Here is a 23,080-nt window from a genome sequence, read left to right on the forward strand (position 1 = left end):
TCCACAGAGTATAAATACACTTAATCCCCCTTCACAGTAGCAATGCCCTCTCTGTAACCCTTTCACAGTAGTAATGCCCTCTCTGTAACCCTTTCACAGTAGTAATGCACTCTTTGTGCCCCCTTCACAGTAATAATCCCCATTGTGCCCCCATCATAGTAATAATCCCCATTGTGCCCCCATCATAGTAATAATCCCCATTGTGCCCCTTCAAGGTAATAATGCCCATTGTGCCCCCTTAATAGTAGTAATGCCCATTGTGCCCCCTTCACAGTAATAATGCCCTCTGTACCCCTCCATAGTAGAAATTCCCATTGTGCCACCTTAATAGTAGTAATGCCCTCTGTGCTATTAATGCCCATTGTGCCCCCTCCAGAGTAGAAATGCCCATTGTGCCCCCTCCAGAGAATAAATGCCCATTGTGCCCCCTCCAGAGAAGAAATGCCCATTGTGGCCCCTTCACATTAGCAATGCCCATTGTGCCCCGCAGTACCTACTCACCTTGTCCCGTTCCTGAAGCTCACAGTCCTCTCTCCCCTGCAGGCACAGATCGCGCTGCAGCACGGTGTGGGGGCGGAGCTCATGCAGATTTCCGGGCTGCAGGCTCCGCCCACACAGGCCGGCAGCGCGATCTGTGCCTGCAGACTGAATGGTGGAGCGGGGAGAAGTCTTCCTGCTTCACCATTCTGTGCGCGCCGCCGGCCTGAAGGAGGGGAGGAGCGCGGGGAGCAGAGCGGTGAGTGACAGGAACGCAGCTCCCAGCAATCAGCGCTTCCATCTGTATTGATAGAAGCGCTCGTTGCTCCTGGACTGCGGCCCCGGGGCGGACCGCCCCCACTTAGCACGCCACTGCAGGGGTCCGGACCGCGGTCCGCAGGTTGTGCACCCCTGCTCTAAAGGAACAACTTTTAGCAAATCAAGCAGCGGAGGAATGGCCCAAGGGTCACTGACAGGGGTTTAGGCAGAAACCCTTCTGTCCTGTGTGGGGGGCCTGGTTTGATCCTTGCTATGGGGCCCTTACTTCTCTATGTACGCCACGCAGATTTCTATCGCATTGGGCTGAGCCCAATGTGGCAAAACTGGCGCATGGGAGAAATGGAGCAGTTGCCCATAGCAACCAATTAGATTCCAGCTCTCTTTTTTTCAAAGGCCATTTGCAAAATAAAAGCCGCCACCCGATTGGTTGCTATGGTAACTTACACTGTCCCTAGTGTCCCTCAGTTCCTAAATAACATGTAGCCGAACGCCCCGCCCATTCTATGAGGATCAAGCGCTGGTTGGACGAGAGAACTGGGAGTAGTAAGCGCTGATTGGTGGAGCGGAGCTGTCAGAGCCGAACACTGAAAACATTCACGACCACGCCTTCTCTACGCCAATCCCCCCCCCCCCCCCTTCCCTATACCCTTCTATTTACCCGCCGTGTCCCGTCCTTAACACCCCTTCTTTTTAGTTTCTTCCAGTCCCACCGGCTCTAGCTCGCCTGACTTTAGAGGTCACATGACCCAACCTAGGGGAGAGGAGGGGGGGATCGACTAGTCACGTGCTCCGTGTCACGTGGTGCGCGGCACGTCGAACTTGGGTGTCATTTACTACTTAGAAAAGGAAGTCGCTGCCGAGAGTGAAACCGGGAGCGGGGACGAGGTCAGAGCTGGTGAGTGCTGGGGGCAGAGCAGCCACAGGGGCCGGGGACTGACGGGCGTTATATCCGTGCTGCTGCTGATACGTTTAGTCATGGCGGCTCCTCCAAGATCCTCCACAACACGACCGAGTCCTGCTGAGAGGGGTTTTACCACATGACCCGTAGCTGTACCCTCTGACTGCGGGGACACCCTCCCCCACACTGACAATGGTACGGACCGATCTCTAAGTAGTCACACATGTTATGGAAGGTCCCAGTAACCTTCTCATGGGGGGGAGCAGGGGCCCCGTATTCCTTCCTCAGTGGGGGGAGCAGGGGCCCCGTATTCCTTCCTCAGTGGGGGGGCTATGGGTCTCAGGGTCTGTAACTTACAAGCCCGCTCTCTGTACAACCCCTTTAATTACACCGTACAGGGGATAATTCTTACAACAGGTCACTGTTTTGTTTCTGAAAAATATGTAATTTTTTAAAAATGTTTGTATATTTCCCTAAACTTCCTGTCTGTCGTGTTTGATCCATGAATTACCTGTCTGCTGACGGGGGATTATTTTATCGGTATATCTTTATATAAAAGGAGGCCGTCAGCAGTTTTGACCGCGCTAAACAAGTCCTACAATTGCTTAAAATTTAGGAATGTCCTGATACAATTTTTTTAAGACCGAGTACTGATACTTACCGACCCCAATGATAACAGCGGCGCAGTTGCTGACGGCAATGATTGAAATGAAAGCTGGAATTTGGTTGCTATGGACGACTGCTTTACTTAAATGGGCACATATTCTAGTGACCCCCCAACCAGTGCGCCTCCAGCTGTTGCAAAACTACAACTCACAGCCTTCGGCTGTCCGGGCATGCTGGGAGGTGTAGTTCTGCCACAGCTGGGGGTGCACTGGTTGGGGATCACTATTATGTCTTCTGCGATTTACAGTCGTATGTTTTTCTTAGTTTTTATGTTTTAATATTTAAAAAAATAAAATAAAAAATGTATTTACTTTGCATCGCTGTCTTCTGGCCCCATAACATGTCTGAGGATGTTCTGGATTTTTCATTGATACCATTTTGTGGTGCGTGACCTATTTTTTTTGATCACTTCATATTTTATATATAAATAATAATAATTTTATTTATTTTTATTGGGGGGCAGGGGAGGTAAAGCGAGTGTGAATCGTCCGGTGCATTCCGCCCAACCATCCCGGTTCCTGCAGAATAGTCCTGCGTTTCCTGGGACTCTATGTTCTGATTTCAACTGTATGAGTTCCAAGGATGTGGATATAGTTGAATACGGGGGGTGCTTGCGCTTGGCGGCTATGGCTCCGCTCCTGAGCGGGCGCCATCTTTAAAGACCTGACATCTGATGTAGAAATGTGGCAGATGTTGTTGTGTTTTTTTTTTTTTTTTTTCTAGTTTACCTTGGGCGAATTCACTGCATCCAATGCCTTTGTACCACGTGGTGATAGGTGCAGGTCTCGGAGGTGGGACCCGCGCCTATCGGGCATATCGTAGTGTCACAGATGGAAATACTCCTTTAAAGGGTCACTGAGTTTTCATAAAACCTTTGATATGTCGTAGACACTCCTCCTATCGATCTTTGGGGGGGTCTCAGAACCACACTGATCACTAGAACGGGGAGAGAGAAGCGCCCACGTATCGCGCTCACCCCTCACTGCAGAGGACGGCATCAAGAGGGGCCCATAGACTTTCTATTAAGTCCTTCTCCTGCAGAGAGCAGAAAGTGCTTCTCCGGCCCCCTTCTATTACTTGGTGGGGGTCTCAGCGCTCGGACACCCACCCATCGAAATCTTTGATACGTCTCTAAGACAGATTTATGAAAACTCGGTGACTCTTTAAGGTGCAGAAATTTCTGCAATAAATCTGCTGCGGGCGAATCCAGTAATCCACAATATTTGATTGTTCAGCAATCATCACATCCCATTTAATTTCGGTTTAAAGTTCTGTGCCACAGGTTAGGGGGTTAACTAACTGATCGCCAGGGGTCCGACCAATCCCAAGAACTTTAGTCCCATTCCCTTCCCCCCCCCCCCCATCTGATTTCAGCAGCTCCTGTGCTCGTGATCGGTGGGGGGTGTCGGCGATCAGTTAGTGATCGCTGATCCTGTGGACAGGGGGTAATTTTTACGTCAGGGAGTGGGGAACCTTTGTGTGGCCCCCTGCCAGAGCATATAGTCAGAATGCTAATGACCACTTCCATTATGGAAGTGGTCATTAGCATGCGGGAGGCGCAGGAAGGTGAGGGCAGAACGGTGCTGGCTGTAGTCACCTTCTCTGGTCTTCTTCCGGGCCCTGCTAGGCTGATGGAGGCTAGAGAGGGTCTGATGGGGGGGGGGGGGGGGTCTGATCTGAGGCTGACGTAGGCTGGGGGGGTCTGATGGGAGTCTGACGTAGGCTGGGGGGTCTGATCTGAGGCTGATGTCGGCTGGGGGGATCTGATCTGAGGCTGACGTAGGCTGGGGGGGTCTGATGGGAGTCTGACGTAGGTTGGGGGGTCTGATCTGAGGCTGATGTCGGCTGGGGGGGTCTGATGGGAGTCTGATCTGAGGCAGGTAGAGTGGAAGCTGGGTGAACCCCTCTCTGGACCCCTCTGGGATGAGCTTGGCTGCCATTAAGATAATATATAACATTCTCAACTTAAAAATTAGACCGCTATATTTGGTCATTTTGTAATGCAAGAATACAGCACTCTGGATTTTTTTTTAAAGGGGTTCTGCATCTGACTGGCGGGGGTCCGACACCCGGGACCCCCGCCGATCAGCTGTTTGAGAAGGCAGCAGCGCTCCAGTAGGGCCGCAGACTTCTCACTGATTACCGCTGGCCCAGTGACGTCACGACTAGTATTAACTAGCGTGGGCGGGGCTAAGCTCTGTTTACTTGAATGGAGCTTAGCCCCGCCCACACTAGTTAATACTAGTCGTGACGTCACTGGGCCAGCCGTAATACTGGGCCAGCCGTTATGAACGGATCCGGTTGTATTATCTTTAACATAGCCAGGACGGATCCGTCATGAACACCATTGAAAGTCAATGGAGGACGGATCTGTTTTCTATTGTGGCAGAGAAAACGGATCCGTCCCCATTGACTTGTATTGGGGGTCATACCGGATGCGTCTTGCTCCGCATCCCAGGACGGAAAGCAAACTACAACATGCTGCGGTTTGCTCTTCGGCAGTGCTCCAGACTAAAAAAAATACCTAGTAGCCATTGGCTCCTGAACTGAAAATTTTTAGTCGCCAAATCAAAACCGAATCAAAATTTTGGTATCATGACAACGCTACGCCGATCAGATCAGCGTAGGGTTGTTTCGATACCAAAATTTTGATTCACTTTCGTCACTATAAAAAAGTATTGATACTCAATACCATGGGAAAAAAAAAACAAAACGCCAAAATAAAGCCATGTGCATTTTATGAAACGTCCTATCATATTTTTTGGGGGGACAAGGTGACTAAAAAATGGCGAATCGCATGGTTTTTATTTATTTATTTCTGTTACGGCGCTCACCGCATAGGAGATATTTTTTAATGATTTAATAGTTTGGACTTTTCGGACGCAGCGCTATGTAGTATGTTTATTTTATTTATTTATTGTTTATATATTTTATATGTAAAATTGGGAAAGGGGGGATTTAAACTTAATATTTTAGGGTACTTTCACACTAGCGTTTTCTTTTCCGGCATACAGTTCCGTCCTAGGGGCTCAATACCGGGAAAAGAACAGATGAGTTTTATCCCCATGCATTCTGAATGGAGAACAATCCGTTCAGGATGCATCAGGACGTCTTCAGTTCAGTCATGCTACGGTTTTATCTCCGGCGAAAAAAAACTGAAGACTTGCTTGAATGCTGGATCCGGCATGCGCAGACCGGTAAAAATGTGTAAAAAGATACAAGACGGATCCGTCTGTCCACATGACAAGCGGAGAGATGGATTCGTTCTTGCAATGCTGTTGTGAGATGGCGGATCCGGCGGGCAGTTCCGACGATGGAACTGCCTGCCGGATAACACTGCCGCAAGTGTGAAAGTAACCTTAGTTTTTTTTTTTTTTTTGTTTTTTTTTTTTTTTTTTGTTGTTTTTTTTTTCTACTTACGATTAGCCCCCTTAGGGGCTGGAACCCTTGTCCTATTCACCATTAGGCCCCTTTCACACGGGCGAGATTTCCGCGCGGGTGAAATGCGGTAGGTGAACGTATTGCACCCGCACTGAATCCCGACCCATTCATTTCTATGGGGCTGTGCACATGAGCGGTGATTTTCACGCGTCACTTGTGCGTTGCGTGAAAATCGCAGCATGCTCTATATTGTGCGTTTTTTCACGCGAAGCAGGCCCCATAGAAGCGAATGGGGCTGCGTGAAAATCGTGACCTTTCACGCATGGTTGCTAAGATGAAAGCCAATTCACTGTATTATTCACTGTATATTATTTTCCCTTTTATAACCTGGTTATAAGGGAAAATAATAGCATTCTTTAATACAGAATGCTTCGTAGAAGGTCAATTGAGGGTTAAATTTTTTTTTTAACTCGCCTCCTCCAATTGATCGCGTAGCTGGCGGTCTCCTGTTCTTTCTTCAGGACCTGTGGTGACGTCACTGTGCTCATCACATGGTACATCACATGATTCATCACCACGGTAATGGACCATGTGATGAGCTCAGTGACGTCACCACAGGTCCTGAAGAAAGAACAGGAGACCGCCAGCTACGCGATCAATTGGAGGAGGTGAGTTAATATATTTTTTATTTTTTAACCCTTATTGGCACTGCGCCACCAATGTTTATTACAGTGGGGAGGGGGGGGGGGTGCACTGCGCCACCAATGAAGATAACTGACCTGTTAATACAAATACAGGAGGCGGGTGCTGGAATCAAATAGCCGGCACCCGACCTCTATGACAGGGAGCTGCGATACGCTGCAGTTAACCCCTCAGGTACCGCACCTATCGCAGCTCCCTTTCATAGAGGTCGGGTGCCGGCTATTTGATTCCAGCACCCGGGTCTAGTCGCAAATGTCGCCATTTGTAAATTCTAAGTCGAATTGGCGACCATTTTGGTCGCCATCTGGAGCCCTGTCTGGTATGAGAACGGAGCGCTCTGTTCAGTTATGTCCCCATTGACAATTAATGGGGATAAAACGGAAGCGTTTTTTTCCGGTATTGAGACCCTATGACGGATCTCAATACCGGAAAACATTAACGCTAGTGTGAAAGTAGCCTTATCCCTAAGTCAGTTATATGTTTGACCAAATATAGCAGTCACATTCTGAAGTTTAGAATTTTGTATGGCCCACGACCGCCGTTACACATATCCAAATGGCCCTCGGCAGCAAAATGGTTCCCCGCCCCCGCTGTACGTAGTGACTTGTGCTCCTGATGCCCTGAGGATAATTTACCCAAACTAACGCAAGGGAAGATGGGAGCAGTAGTCCATAGCAGCCAATCAGATTCCAGACATTATTTTTGCTCTCTGGTTGCTGTTGCTACTCTTTTTTTAATCTACTTGGTTTATTTCTTCCGTGTAAACGTGGGCGCCTCTTATCTCCGTAGGAAAAAAAAAAGTGCCGTTGTACGGTTTTATATCTGATAGATAAAGGTGTCAGACTGACAGACCTCTTGGTGGCGCCAGTGTGTGCCCCATGGGCTTGTAGCGGATTATCAGGCGCTCCGGATGAAAGGACTTCTTCTGTACGAGTCATGTCTGGTGGTTCCCGTTGTCTCCCCGCCGTCCATTGCTCCCGTCCTCAGTCTTAAAGGGCGGTCGATCCGGTCTGTTGGCTGCGGTGACTGATTTACAACCCTGGGCTGAGGTCGGACCTTCCCCTGTCGCTTGCGGTTCCTCCTGGAATCTTGGGAATGTTCGTCCTGACGGAAAAACAAAGCAGTCGGGGGAATTTCCCGGCAGCCCTATCTGGCTTGTGTCAGGCTATCTGCAACCCAGGGCTGTCCAGCTGCCTCAGAACTACAAATCCAGGCATGCCACAGCAGCCGCAGGCCTAATACTTCTCACAGCAGAGGATTTGGTACAGTGTATCGGTGTAGGCCGTCCTGGCGCTGTTCACGCTATACTGTCTGTGTGTGGGCGTGGTTAGCTGTGATAATTAGGTGCACACCAGGTCAGTAATAAAAGCGACGTGTATTCGCGCAGCAGCGTTTTCCTTCGGAATAGCTATGCTGAACCAAAGCAAAGTTAACCCTGTGGCTCCTGGGGGCCACGCACGGCTGCCATCACTCACATATTCTGTTTGTCTCCCCTTTCAGATGGTGCAGAGACCCACAGAAGCCTCGTTACTATGAGTCTCGTGAACTCCAGCTTTGAGCCGTGGGATTCAGATGACGCTTGCTGCGGGGCGATGGCCGCTTGTGCATTGAACACCAAGGAGGATGTCGCCAGTCCCTCCGTGGAGCCCCCCGGGGGGAACCCCTCCAGCCTGGTCATGGAGGAGACGCAGGGGTACGATGTGGAGTTTGACCCCCCTCTAGAGAGCAAGTACGAGTGTCCCATCTGCCTCATGGCACTGAGGGAGCCGCTGCAGACCCCGTGCGGCCACCGCTTCTGTAAAGCTTGCATCTTGAAGTCTATAAGGTGAGTTCTGCTCATGGGCCTGACTTCAGCTCCACCGACCTTACACAGTCTGTTTCCACAAGCCGTGAGATTAAGATAATTTTCCAGGCCTTTGGTGTGTGACGCTGATGACATCGCGGTCGCCACAGCTTCATATTTCCACTCTGCCCATGCGTCTTTGAGACTCGATGGAGAGGAAAAAGTTTCCCTTAAAAAGGGCTCTGCTCATATCAGCTACTAGGACATGAGCACCCCCTGATCTCACGAGCCCGTGGGTTCACCAGAGTTGGGCCTGAGTCCAGGATGTGCCTGTCTTAGCAGGACTTGTCCTTAAAGGGGTAGTCCCATATTGGACTTTGATGGCATATCGCTAGGATATGCTATCATGTGAGCTAGGAGAGGATTCCTATCTCTAGTATGGTGCTCCTGGATTGAAAGAAAGCACACTGCGCAAGCGCAGCCACCCTCTACTAAACTCTATGGGGAAAAAATAGCCTAAAGCTGGCTCTGCTGATGAATGGAAACTTTGCTGTGCGCTCTCTCCATTCACTGCTATGAGACTTCCTTGCTCGGATATTTTTGGAACACCCCATAGCATTGAATGAAGAGCATGAGCATTGTGCTTTCCTTCACTTTTGGGGTCACAGTTCCTCAAGATAGGACCCGCACCGATCTGACATATTGCTAGGATGTGTTGAGATAAGTATAGCCCTTTTAAAGGGGCATCTCCAAAAGTTTAATATTGATGATCTATGCTTAGGATAGGTCATGAGATCGGTGGGCACCCAACTCCAGGTCCCCTGCTGATCAGCCGGTGAAAGGGATCACAGCGCCATGCGTTGTGTAGTGGCTGTGCTTGGTATTACAGCTTAATCCCATTCACTTCGAAGAGACTGAACTGTAACTACGATTAGCGCGATATCACAGACCTCTTTGAGAAGCTGTTTGGCTGGGGTTTAGATTGTTGGACCCCCCACCAAGCAGATATTGATGACCTATCCTCAGAATATACATGTATATGTACGGCATTATGTGCCGGGAATTGTAAGGAACGGGCTGCTGCAGTGAGCCCGCGCCATACAGGGCGGGTGCCAGCGGTCTCATACAGCAGACACCTGGGTGACGGGGAACGGTTCTAGCCTCCAATGCGGCTAATGGTAAAGTAAAAAAAAAAAAAGTTTCAAAAATGCATCTACACCCACCAGCAGTACCTCATAGTAGAAATTTCGATACCCAATCGATACTTTTGTCCCGGTATCGATACGATACCGGGATTTAAATTTTTTTCGATACTGGGCTGCGCTGCTGCGCAGTCTAGTATCGCAGAACATGAGCGCGCTGCTGTCAGCGCGCTCATGTTCTCTCGGCAGCACAGGAGAGAAGAAACCTGTGTGTGTGTGTCCCCCCCTTTGTGCCGCTTCCACCAATGGGGAGAGGGGGGCGGGCACACTGCGCCACCAATGATGGCAGGACTTTTAATGGGTCCGGACCATAAGTTAGCAGGCTACACAGAGCGGCGCCCAGGGATCTCCCTGCACTTACTATTATTCCTGGGCGCCGCTCCGTTCGCCCGCTGTGCCCACATTACTGTCTCCTGCTCTGTATGCTAATTACTACTATTGGAGAAATGGGGAGGAGACATCAGCTTCTCTCCTGGGCGTTCCTTCTCCCTGGCTGTGACGTTCTGCGCTGCGATTGGACAGCGCTACAGCCAGGGAGAAGGAACGCCCAGGAGAGAAGCTGATGTCTCCTCCCCATTTCTCCGATAGTAGTAATTAGCATACAGAGCAGGAGACAGTAATGTGGGCGCCCAGGAATAATGGTAAGTGCTGGGAGATCCCTGGGCGCCGCTCTATGTAGCCTGCTCATGAAAGGTCCTCTTTAACTTTTAATACAGGAGGCAGGTGCCGGCACCCTGCCTCTGACAGGGAGCTGCGATCATTGGCAGTTAACCCCTCAGATGCCGCACCTGAGAGGTTAACTGCCGCCGATCTGCTACCAGTACCCGCCTCCTGTATTAAAGGTTAATTATCATTGGTGCGCCCCCCCCCCCCCCCCGTATTAAAATCATTGGTAGCAGTGGCCCCAGGGTCCCCTCCACCCTCATTGGTGGCAGTGGAAGCTTCTGATCGGAGCCCCAGCAGTGTAATCCTGGGGTTCCGATCGGTTACCATGGCAGCCAGGACGCTACTGAAGCCCTGGCTGCCATAGTAATCTCCCTGCTGCTGTGTGCACTATGCACAGGGCAGCAGGGAGAGTGTGAGGTCCTATTCACCCTGATAGAGATCTATCAGGGTGAATAGGACAAGGGATTAAAATATCCCATATTCTGTCCCCTAAGGGCGGAAATAGTTATTAAATAAACTGTAAAAAAACACACAAAGTATAAATCGCCCCCTTTCCCAATTTTACATATAAAATATATAAACAATAAATAACCATATCGCCGCGTCTGAAAAGTCCAAGCTATTAAAATATAAAAAAAAACAGCCTCAACAGAAAAAAAATGTGCGGAATGCACGTGGCTTTTTTGGTGTCTTATTTTTTTTCCGCGTGCTATCAAGTATTGCAATACTTTTTTTTATGGTATCGAAATCGAATCAAAAATTTGGTATCGCAACAGCTTTAGCCCGCAGCCTGTTTATAATCCTATGTTTCATCCTGTTGTCCGATGCTGCATAAGATCAAGCAACGCAGTTTTAGTCTCCATCAGCGCTATAGTGCCGGCCAGCTTTAAGCCAAGGGGGCAGCGGCCTCCTTGCTTCAAGTCAAGGTAACGACGCTTGTGCGAGACTTGGGGAATCACGGCCGCGCTGCAGGCTGTCATTCTCAGGCAAGGGGGGGGGCGCGGTTACCTTGACTTCAATACGATTACCAGGCTGCTGGCAGGTGTAGATGCATTTTTGAGGTGACGGGTTCCCTTTAAATCACCCCTATCCCAATTTTACAGGTAGAAATGTAAAACAAAATAAAATCTAATGTTAAAACTCCAAAAATCTTGTTAGTTAATAAAAAAAATAAAAAATTCCCCCAAAAATAAGCCCTGATATGGCTACTTGAGCGGAAAAATAAGTTATGGCTATTGGAACGTGGGGAGTTGAAATGAACACGGGCCCGGTCTTTTAGGGGTTAAAGGGGGATTTGTGCTGGTTACAGACCTGCACATGCAGCAGCCGAAATCTCCGTCAATAAGCCATAACCGGAAACGTGGTTCTTATCCGCTGCACGATGGATGAGTCGGCCAGACCCAGCTAATGTGCACGGGAGTTACCGGACCTGCCCTGACGGCAGACGTGTCTCCTCGTCCCGCTGATAAAGCGTGTCTATGCTGGAGTCTGAAGAGCAAGACCTTGGGCGTACGCATAGGCACACATGCACAGCAGCTACTCGTATCTGCGCTGGTAGCAGCCCTTGGCAACGAGCAGTGTATAATGCGATAAGAAAAATGAATCCATCGAGCAAAGGAGGCAATATGGAGAATTACAATACATTAGTAAGTGCCTTGTATTAACTTATCTACATGATAAATGCCATTTTCTAAAGTGAGAGAACCCCTTTAAATGGGTTATCCAACCCCTATAATGACCCCCAACGCCCAGGCCCCTCAGGTTACACTTCGCTTCTGATCCACACACGGCTGCCGCTGTTACTCCCCGTCACGCGGATCAAAACATACAGGGGGGGGGGGGGCAGTCAGCCAATAGGAGAACAGCAGGCCACAAGGGGCACGAGCCTCCCTAGTGTCACGGCATGTCCCCGTCACGGGAGATGCAGCCGGGTCTGTACGGGGATCAGAAGCTATTCTGGTGCTGAGGAGCGGGGTAAGTATAACCTGAGGGGCCAGGGCATTAGGGGGGCGGTCATTATAAGGGGTTGGATAACCCCTTTAAGCTTAGTGCAGGTCCTGAGAGGTCTTTGTATGACAGGTTTTCTGAGACTTTTGGTTATAATGGCTTCAGCGGTTCCCTGTGCCTTGGAAAGTCGCACGACAACTGCAGAAATTCTTGCAATAGTTGCAAGTTGTCAGCACAAAGATGGGGGGAAAAATGTCAAACTGGCCCCACAAAGGGTTGTCCAGGATTTTTATATTGATGGCCCAGCCAACAATATGAAATCGAAGGGGGTCCGACACCCCGCACCCCCGCCGATCAACAGTTACTTACACTGGCACTGTAAGTTTCTGTCGGGATTACACAGCGCCATCCATTGTGCAGTGGATGGACTTGGTAAGTGCAGCGCTGCTGGAAGTGAATGGAAGAAGGGCTGCAGATGGACTACACGATGGACAGAGCTAGGCCGTTCCAGAGCTTCAAGCTAACAGCCAAGCATCAGGGGTGCAGGGTGTCGCACCCACTGACCGGATATTGGTGGCCTATCCTGAGAATATCAGAATCCTGGACGACACTTTTAAAGGGGTCGTCTCTCTTCAGCAAGTCTCTTTTGTCATGTAGAGAAAGTTAATACCAGGCACTTCCTAATGTATTGTGATTGTCTCCATATTGCCTCCTTCGCTGGCTAGATTCATTTTTCTATCACATTATACACTGCTCCGTTTCCATGGTTACAACCACCCTGCAATCCATTAGTGGTGGTCGTGCTTGCAGGTTATAGGAAAAAGCGCCGACCTCTCTGGTGGCCAGGAACTGTGGTAGCGCACATAGGACGGTGTTTTGTGCCATAATGCGCAAGCGCTATCACCGCTGCTGAATTGCAGGGTGGTCGTAACCCCTGTAAACAAGCCGTGTATAATGTGATGGGAAAATGAATCCAGCCAGCGAAGGAAGCAACATGGACAATCCCAGTACATTAGTAAGTGTCTTGTATTAACTTCCTCTACATGATAAAAGCCATTTGCAGAAGTGAGAGGACCCCTTTAATGAATTTGACTTTGGGTGCTCGGATCCGGTAGTTTGCTCCCTTTGCAGGCTTCTTAGAATTTCTGTGGCAGATTAGCAGAGCACAAAACCACAGACCCCAGTGTGAGAGCAGGCGCGCAGCGTTGGGGGTAGCGCTCGGCCCCCTCCCTCGCCGCTGTGGGTGCGGTTTTCATTAGAATCGGCAGGGATTTGCAGGAAGTGAATAGGAAATGGGGCGTCCGGCTGCGCTGAACCTGCTGGAGGAAACAGGTGAGTAAACTGAACCCCACAGGTCAGCGCCTTCACCCATTTCCATGAGCGGATTGTCCTTCCTCTGCCCCATCACATCCTCCAAAACGATTGTCCACTTTCACCGCGTCCTGTTTGTAGCCGATCACATGCAGGTCGTAAAGCCTGCCCTTTGTTATGGTGGCAGAGATGAGGAAATGGAGGGGGGGGGGGGGGGGGAGGGTAGGATGAAATTCCTAGTTCTTTTTAAGGGTGTTTTTATATAAATTATTTTTTTATTTTTTTTGAGGGGGGGGGGAATTTTCCCTTCTGCAAAAACATAGTCATCCACCTAGGTTACAGCGACCACTGCAGGGGACATTTGGTATTACATGCAGCCATTCAATACAGGATGGAGCCACTCTGAGCGTCTCTCAGCGGGGATCCGGAGCGGCGTACCTCGATCTGCGACGACCACGTTGCCTGTTAAAGCCCTGACATTTTCTTCACACTTCTTTTGTGTGAAAAAAAAAATGCCTTAAAAATAATATAAATGGGGATTTTAAAGCCCAGGCAGAATCATCGTCTCATAACAGGGGGAGATTAAAGGGGTATCCCACCCTAGACACAAAGGATACTACTACACTTCTGGATACTACTTGTGACATCTGGTTCCAAAATCAAGGTCGCAGAGGGCTGTCCTGCTATAAATGTTTGAGGGCATACCCCTTTAAAGGGGTTTTCCCATCTCAGACAATGGGGGCATATCCTAGCGATATGCCCCCACCATTGTCTGATAGGTGCGCTGCTGGGACCCGCACCTACAATGAGAACTGAGCCGGAAATGAATGGAGGGTGCCCTGCGCATGCGCAGCCACCCGCCATTCATTTCTATGGGGCCGCCAAAAATAGCCAAGCACTGGCTCGGCTATTGCCGTCTGCCCCATAGAAATGAATGGGAGCAGCGCTTGGTGGTGAACGGACCCGGGAAATCCAGGGTCCTCCAGCCACAGCGCTCCCCGCTTCGTTCTGGTTGTAGGTGTGGGTCCCACACCTATCAGACAATGGGGGCATATCCTAGCGATATGCCCCCATTGTCTGAGATGGGAATACCCCTTTAAGTGGCCCAGTACAAGATGCCCTCTGAAATCAATTCATCTGTAATATAATGAAGTGGAGGGTCCTGCATCTCTCCCCTTCGGGTCAACCTTCTTGACTGTTTTCAGGTAGGAGTAGCTTACATCGGCATTAAAGGGTTAATCCCGTCCGGAACATGAGGGCATATCTGTGGGACGTCCAGTGCACGTCCTTCATCTCCTACTGCACACGCACAGCCCTCCAGATATAGCTGAGCATGCTCCCACTGAGGTGAGTGGAAAGAACTGCGCATGCGCAAGCCTCTTTATTTCCAGGAAGGTAAGACAGAGCTAGGTGCAGGTCCTAGCCCTGGGAAGCGCACCTATCAGACATTTATATATTTTGGACCTACCGTAAGTGTCCCGATGAGGATGACCCTATAATTCTAAGGCCTGATGCACACGGATGCAGTTTGCGGTCCCCAATGCCCGGGCACTGTCCCTGCAGACAGATGCAGACCTGTTAAAATTGAATTGGTCCATGATCTGTCTGCAGCCGTCATGTCAGACAGATCATGGTCCTAGTTATAATGTGTAATTTGCTTTGTCTTCCAGAGATGCGGGATCAAAGTGTCCTGTGGATAACGACCTCCTCCTGGAGAACCAGCTCTTCCCGGACAACTTTGCCAAACGGGAGATTCTTTCCCTTACTGTGAAATGTCCGAGCCAGGACTGCGTGGCCAAGATGGAGCTGAGACATCTGGAGGTTAGCAGACCCTATGTCTTAACACGTCTATCCGTGACCAGAGGGCTGCACGCAAGCTCTTCTTGACAACACTGCCCCGGACGGACGGGGAAATGTTGTCGGAAGATGTCTGTCGTGCAGTTTGACGCTTTGCAGATCGTGGATCTTAGGCTGTTTTTTTTTTTTTTTGTTTGTTAGTTTTTTTGACTTTGCTCCTTTGCAGCATCACTTGGCGGCCTGTCAGTTTGCCAGCGTGGAGTGCGGACTATGCCAGCAATTCTTCCAGAGGAGCCAGCTGCAGCAGCACATGGAGGACGAGTGTCCCAGGCGGCTGGTGTCATGTGAAAACTGTCTGGTGGAGATGTCCTACGAGGAGAGGCTGGTAGGTGACTGAAGGAGGATGCTAGAGATGCCTGAGATGTGCAGGTCCCAGAGGGGGTGAGAACAGTTGCTTATCTCCTACTGTAAGTCCTGTGCGCTGCCTGCATTGAACTCAGTGGAAACTGAGGCAGCTGTGAATCGGGGAATCACAGGACCTCTTGTGGTACTAGAGGTGAGACCCGCAATCAGGCATTTTATAGCATACCTGTAGTAAAGCCTAAAATGCTAAACTGATGCACTGATTTATACCTGGTCCCGATCCCAAGGAGGCGGGGCTTGACACAGGGATTGTCTGTGGTTTCTAGGAACCTCTGTGTCATGCTCCGCCTACTCAGACCACCACTTGACGTAACACAGTGAATCCGTTTTGCCCAGAGCATTCCTTTAAGGTGTGTCTCTAGTACTTTAACCTTCTGCCATTTATACTGCAGGGTCACGAGCAGACCTGCCCCCTGGCCTATGTGACATGTGAATACTGCCAGACTGATCTCGCCCGGAAACAGGTAGGAAAGACTTTCACAAGGCACTAAAAATTATTATATATATATATTTTTTTCTAGGTCATTAAAGGGGTTTTCTCATCTCAGACAATGGGAGCATATCGCTAGGATATGCCCCGACTTGTCTTATAGGTGCGGGTCCCACCACTGGGCCCCTCACCTATATCAAGAACAGAGCCCCAAAAGTGAAGGAGAGCGCACTGCGCATGCGCAGCCGCCCTCCATTAATTTCTATGGGGCCGCCGAAAAATAGCAGCGCGCTGGCTCGGCTATTGCCGCCTGCCCCATAGAAATAAATGGGAGCATGGGCCGCGCATGCGCGGCACGCTCCCATTCACTTCTATGGGAGAGGCGGGGATTAGCGCTTGGTGGTGGACAGACCCTGGGAAATCTGGGGTCCTCCAGCCACAGCGCTCCCCGCTCCGCTCTCGATATAGGTGCGGGTGCCAGCGGTGGGACCTGCACCTATCAGACAATGGATATATCGCTAGGATATGCCCCCTTTGTCTAAGATGGGAATACCCCTTTTATATCTGATCAGTGGGGGTCTGACACCTGGCACCCCCAACAATCAACTGTCCCTTCAGCCTCCTGAACTCCACAGTATAGTGACAGTTCTCTGGTTACTGCAGCTCACATCGATATGTCGGCCGGTGACTGCAGCTCACATCGATATGCCAGCCCTGGGGAACCCCTTTAATTATTACAGTGCATAACAATCAATGGCACAAGTGCGTGCAGGGGGGGGGGGGGGGGGAGGCATGACAAGGACAGGTTTTATTTTCTTCTCTGGATGTAAACCATTTATTGTATGACAGCAAGTGGAGATCTTGAAAACTGTGAGTAATTGACATACAGAGCATATTGGGTATCATTTATTTTTATTTATTATTATTATTATATAGAAGTTCATTTGCTGAACCGGGAATATTCCTTTAAGGTGGCCATACGTATAAAAAGGGTGGCTGCCTGCTGAGTGTTTGGCGCACTGGAGCTGAACTTTCAACCAAAATATAGAAATCTTGTTGATAAAGATGGGAGCACCTTGTGCCCGGCAGCTGCAGAAACTCCCAGCAGTCAGTCAGTGCCGGGGTAATCTGTGCACTGCGCTGTAACATTGCGTCCACGGGGTCGTGCCAAGTTTGGCCGTTTCCAATTTGCGTGTCATAATTTTATGTAGATCGTAAAGTAGTTTCTTCTAACGTGTGTTGTGTGGCGCCTCCTGTGGTCCTGTTCAGTAACTGATGGAGAACGTTCATACCGCCAAAGATTTTATACTGTAAACATGGTTTTCTCTAGTATAAATCCACGTAATCCACGATTTATTTAATTTTTTTATGTTTTCCCTCAAGCTGGCCGATCACTATGACATGGACTGCTACAAGGCTCCAATTCCATGTACCTATAGTCACTTTGGATGCAAAGAAAAGGTAGGTTAACTAATGTGCTGCTTAACATTACCATGAAAACATATGTTCTTGTACATATGAAGCAGTATTATAGTAGTTATATTCTTGTACATAGGAGCAGTATTATAGTAGTTATATTCTTGCACATAGGAGCAGTATTATAGTAATTATATTCTTGTACATAGGAGCAGTATTATAGTAGTTATATTCTTGTACATAGGAGGCAGTATTATAGTAGTTATATTCTTGTACATAGGAGGCAGTATTATAGTAGTTATATTCTTGTACATAGGAGGCAGTATTATAGTAGTTATATTCTTGTACAAAGGAGCAGTATTATAGTAGTTATATTCTTGTACATAGGAGGCAGTATTATAGTACTTATATTCTTGTACATAGGAGCAGTATTATAGTAGTTATATTCTTGTACATAGGAGGCAGTATTATAGTAGTTATATTCTTGTACATAGGAGTAGTATTATAGTAGTTATATTCTTGTACATAGGAGGCAGTATTATAGTAGTTATATTCTTGTACATAGGAGCAGTATTATAGTAGTTATATTCTTGTACATAGGAGATAGTATTATAGTAGTTATATTCTTGTACATAGGAGGCAGTATTATAGTAGTTATATTCTTGTACATAGTAGCAGTATTATAGTAGTTATATTCTTGTACATAGGAGCAGTATTATAGTAGTTATATTCTTGTACATAGGAGATAGTATTATAGTAGTTATATTCTTGTACATAGGAGCAGTGTTATAGTAGTTATATTCTTGTACATAGGAGCAGTATTATAGTAGTTATATTCTTGTACATAGGAGGCAGTATTATAGTAGTTATATTCCTGTACATAGGAGCAGTATTATAGTAGTTATAGTCTTGTACATAGGATGCAGTATTATAGTAGTTATATTCTTGTACATAGACGCAGTATTATAGTAGTTATATTCTTGTACATAGGAGGCAGTATTATAGTAGTTATATTATTGTACATAGGAGCAGTATTATAGTAGTTATATTCTTGTACATAGGAGCAGTATTATAGTAGTTATATTCTTGTACATAGAAGGCAGTATTATAGTAGTTATATTCCTGTACATAGGAGGCAGTATTATAGTAGTTAGATTCTTGTACATAGGAGCAGTATTATAGTAGTTATATTCCTGTACATAGGAGCAGTATTATAGTAGTTATATTCCTGTACATAGGAGGCAGTATTATAGTAGTTAGATTCTTGTACATAGGAGCAGTATTATAGTAGTTATATTCTTGTACATAGGAGCAGTATTATAGTAGTTAGATTCTTGTACATAGGAGCAGTATTATAGTAGTTATATTCTTGTACATAGGAGCAGTATTATAGTAGTTATATTCTTGTACATAGGAGGCAGTATTATAGTAGTTATATTCCTGTACATAGGAGCAGTATTATAGTAGTTATATTCTTGTACATAGGAGCAGTATTATAGTAGTTATATTCTTGTACATGGGAGCAGTATTATAGTAGTTATATTCTTGTACATGGGAGCAGTATTATAGTAGTTATATTCTTGTTCATAGGGGGCAGTATTATAGTAGTTATATTCTTGTACATAGGAGGCAGTATTATAGTAGTTATATTCTTGTACATGGGAGCAGTATTCTAGTAGTTATATTCTTGTTCATAGGGGGCAGTATTATAGTAGTTATATTCTTGTACATAGGAGGCAGTATTATAGTAGTTATATTCTTGTACATAGGAGCAGTATTATAGTAATATTCTTGTACATAGGAGGCAGTATTCTAGTAGTTATATTCTTGTACATAGGAGGCAGTATTATAGTAGTTATATTCTTGTACATAGGAGCAGTATTATAGTAGTTATATTCTTGTACATAGGAGCAGTATTATAGTAGTTATATTCTTGTACATAGGAGGCAGTATTATAGTAGTTATATTCTTGTACATAGGAGCAGTATTATAGTAGTTATATTCTTGTACATGGGAGCAGTATTATAGTAGTTATATTCTTGTTCATAGGGGGCAGTATTATAGTAGTTATATTCTTGTACATAGGAGGCAGTATTATAGTAGTTATATTCTTGTACATAGGAGCAGTATTATAGTAGTTATATTCTTGTACATGGGAGCAGTATTATAGTAGTTATATTCTTGTTCATAGGGGGCAGTATTATAGTAGTTATATTCTTGTACATAGGAGGCAGTATTATAGTAGTTATATTCTTGTACATAGGAGCAGTATTATAGTAATATTCTTGTACATAGGAGGCAGTATTCTAGTAGTTATATTCTTGTACATAGGAGGCAGTATTATAGTAGTTATATTCTTGTACATAGGAGCAGTATTATAGTAGTTATATTCTTGTACATAGGAGCAGTATTATAGTAGTTATATTCTTGTACATAGGAGGCAGTATTATAGTAGTTATATTCTTGTACATAGGAGCAGTATTATAGTAGTTATATTCCTGTACATACATTTTAGTTTTTAGTGCTGCTGTGGTAAACCTATTCAGTGTAACTTGTACAGCAGCTGGACTGCTACTTTTTAGTTAAATACAGTCAGGTCCATAAATATTGGGACATGGACACAATCCTAACATTTTTGGCTCTATACACCACCACAATGGATTTGAAATGAAACAAACAAGATGTGCTTTACCTGCAGACTGTCAGCTGTAATTTGAGGGCATTTACATCCAAATCAGGTGAACGGTGCAGGAATTACAACAGTTTGCATATGTGCCTCCCACTTGTTAAGGGGCCAAAAGTAATGGGACAGAAAAATAATCATAAATCAAACTTTCACTTTTTAATACTTGGTTGCAAATCCTTTGCAGTCAATTACAGCCTGAAGTCTGGAACGCATAGACATCTCCAGACGCTGGGTTTCATCCCTGGTGATGCTCTGCCAGGCCTCTACTGCAACTGTCTTCAGTTCCTGCTTGTTCTTGGGGCATTTTCCCTTCAGTTTTGTCTTCAGCAAGTGAAATGCAGCTCAATCGGATTCTGGTCCGGTGATTGACTCGGCCATTGCAGAACATTCCACTTCTTTCCCTTAATAAACTCTTTGGTTGCTTTTGCAGTATGCTTTGGGTCATTGTCCATCTGCACTGTGAAGCGCCGTCCAATGAGTTCTGAAGCATTTGGCTGAATATGAGCAGATAATATTGCCCGAAACTCTTCAGAATTCATCCTGCTGCTTTTGTCAGCAGTCACATCATCAATAAATACAAGAGAACCAGTTCCATTGGCAGCCATACATGCCCACGCCATGACACTACCACCACCATGCTTCACTGATGAGGTGGTGTGCTTAGGATCATGAGCAGTTCCTTTCCTTCTCCATACTCTTCTCTTCCCATCACTCTGGTACAAGTTGATCTTGGTCTCATCTGTCCATAGGATGTTGTTCCAGAACTGTGAAGGCTTTTTTAGATGTCGTTTGGCAAACTCTAATCTGGCCTTCCTGTTTTTGAGGCTCACCAATGGTTACATCTTGTGGTGAACCCTCTGTATTCACTCTGGTGAAGTCTTCTCTTGATTGTTGACTTTGACACACATACACCTACCTCCTGGAGAGTGGTCTTGATCTGGCCAACTGTTGTGAAGGGCATTTTCTTCACCAGGGAAAGAATTCTTCGGTCATCCACCACAGTTGTTTTCCGTGGTCTTCCGGGTCTTTTGGTGTTGCTGAGCTCACCGTTGCGTTCCTTCTCTTTAAGAATGTTCCAAACAGTTGTTTTGGCCAGGCCTAATGTTTTTGCTATCTCTCTGATAGGTTTGTTGTGTTTTTTCAGCCTAATGATGGCTTGCTTCACTGATAGTGACAGCTCTTTGGATCTCATCTTGAGAGTTGACAGCAACAGATTCCAAATGCAAATAGCAGACTGGAAATGACCTCTGGACCTTTTATCTGCTCATTGTAATTGGGATAATGAGGGAATAACACACATCTGGTCATGGAATAGCTGAGAAGACAATTGTCCCATTACTTTTGGTCCCTTAACAAGTGGGAGGCACAGATGCAAACTGTTGTATTTCCTGCACCGTTCACCTGATTTGGATGTAAATACCCTCAAATTAAAGCTGACAGTCTGCAGGTAAAGCACATCTTGTTCGTTTCATTTCAAATCCATTGTTGTGGTGTATAGAGCCAAAAATGTTAGAATTGTGTCGATGTCCCAATATTTATGGACCTGACTGTATATGGTCCGCTCAGTAGTCCTACTCCTTATGAACAGTACTCTTGGGTCTTTATGTTTAATGTAGCCTAATGTGTTCTCTTTCCGGCAGATGCAGAGGAACGATCTTGCTCGGCACTTGCAGGAGTTCACCCAGGCTCACATGCGAATGATGGCGCAAACCCTGAGAAGCGTTAGCAGTTCCTTCACACCGACCTCTATAGACCCTAACCAGTTTGAAGCCGCTCCGCCATCTTTTCCAGTGCCGTCTTTACCTCATGACTCCAGCCAGCAAACCCAGAGCATGAAGGAGACCATTGAACAGCTGGAAGCGCGTCTGGTGATTCAGGACCATCAGATCCGTGAGCTCATAGCCAAAATGGAAAACCAGACTTCCGTGGTGACAGAGTTGAAAAACACAATCCGTTCCTTGGAGGACAAGCTCATGGAGGTAGAAGCACAGCAGTACAATGGCGTCTTCATATGGAAGATCAATCATTTTAGCGCTCACCTGAGGAACCAGGAAGAGGAGAGACCAGTGGTCATCCACAGTCCTGGATTTTACACAGGAAAACCAGGCTATAAGCTTTGCCTTCGAATGCACCTGCAGTTGCCCAGCGCACCTCGTTGTGCCAACTACATCTCCCTCTTCGTGCACACCATGCAGGGCGAATACGACCACCTCCTTCAATGGCCTTTTCAGGGAACCATCCGGCTCTCCATTCTGGACCAGTCTGAAGGATCCGGTATACAGGACCAGGAGGAAGTTATGGACACTAAACCAGACTTGTTGGCCTTCCAGAGGCCAACCATGGCCCGCAACCCAAAAGGCTTTGGTTATGTCACCTTCATGCCAATCCAAACCTTAAAACAGAGGATGTTCATTAAAAACGACACGTTGCTCGTGCGCTGCATCGTCACCACCCAAGCAGAACTGAACAGCCCTCGCCGGGAGGGATTCCACCCACGCAACAGCGACGGGTCAACCCCATAGTCTATTGTGGTGGAGAGGACTTGAGTACAAAGCTTGGTTCTAATGAATGTTCTCAGTGAGGGTCATTCAGCCATGTTCCTTCCTTTTAAGACTATGCAGAGTTTCTGAACTCGAGTTTAGAGAACTGTTGGCGAGAAGATTGTATATTAAATGTATTTCGACCTGGGCTCTGCCTTCTTGCAGTATGACATTTTATGCTGGATACGTTTTGGTTTATAAGAAACGGAAAAAAAAAACTGAAAAAAAAAACTTAATTGGGATTCCAGCTAGGGGTGGGCGGTATAGGCGATATGCGATATAAATTTGGGCCACGATATGGATTTTCGCCATATCGCCGGACCGCGATATGATTGCGCTCTCTGCGCGCACCATTTACTCCTGAGCCCGCCGGCCGGCACAGTGGAGGGAGAAGGAGGGAGGGACTGTGCGCGGCTGCCGCTGAACACCAATGAGGAGAGGACAGAGTAGGAGGAGGAGGGCAGGGACTGTGGCCG

At 47.1% G+C, this 23,080-nt stretch overlaps 1 protein-coding gene across 2 annotated transcripts; it reads left to right on the plus strand.

The window, feature by feature from the left end:
- Window positions 1-1,414: 1,414 nt before the first annotated feature.
- Window positions 1,415-22,849, plus strand: TRAF6 (TNF receptor associated factor 6). 2 transcript variants are annotated; one of them, XM_040409967.1, is made up of 7 exons: window positions 1,415-1,651; window positions 7,904-8,228; window positions 14,983-15,133; window positions 15,336-15,494; window positions 15,925-15,996; window positions 17,346-17,423; window positions 21,705-22,849. In XM_040409967.1, the coding sequence occupies exons 2-7, from the start codon at window positions 7,936-7,938 to the stop codon at window positions 22,584-22,586; spliced, it is 1,635 nt and encodes a 544-aa protein (XP_040265901.1). In that variant the 5' UTR covers window positions 1,415-1,651; window positions 7,904-7,935; the 3' UTR covers window positions 22,587-22,849. The 2 variants fall into 2 exon arrangements, with proteins under 2 accessions (XP_040265901.1, XP_040265902.1); XM_040409968.1 differs by lacking the exon at window positions 1,415-1,651 and adding an exon at window positions 1,684-1,849.
- Window positions 22,850-23,080: the final 231 nt, after the last annotated feature.

The sequence above is a fragment of the Bufo bufo genome, chromosome 10, assembly GCF_905171765.1.
Source record: "Bufo bufo chromosome 10, aBufBuf1.1, whole genome shotgun sequence".
Taxonomy (NCBI): domain Eukaryota; kingdom Metazoa; phylum Chordata; class Amphibia; order Anura; family Bufonidae; genus Bufo; species Bufo bufo.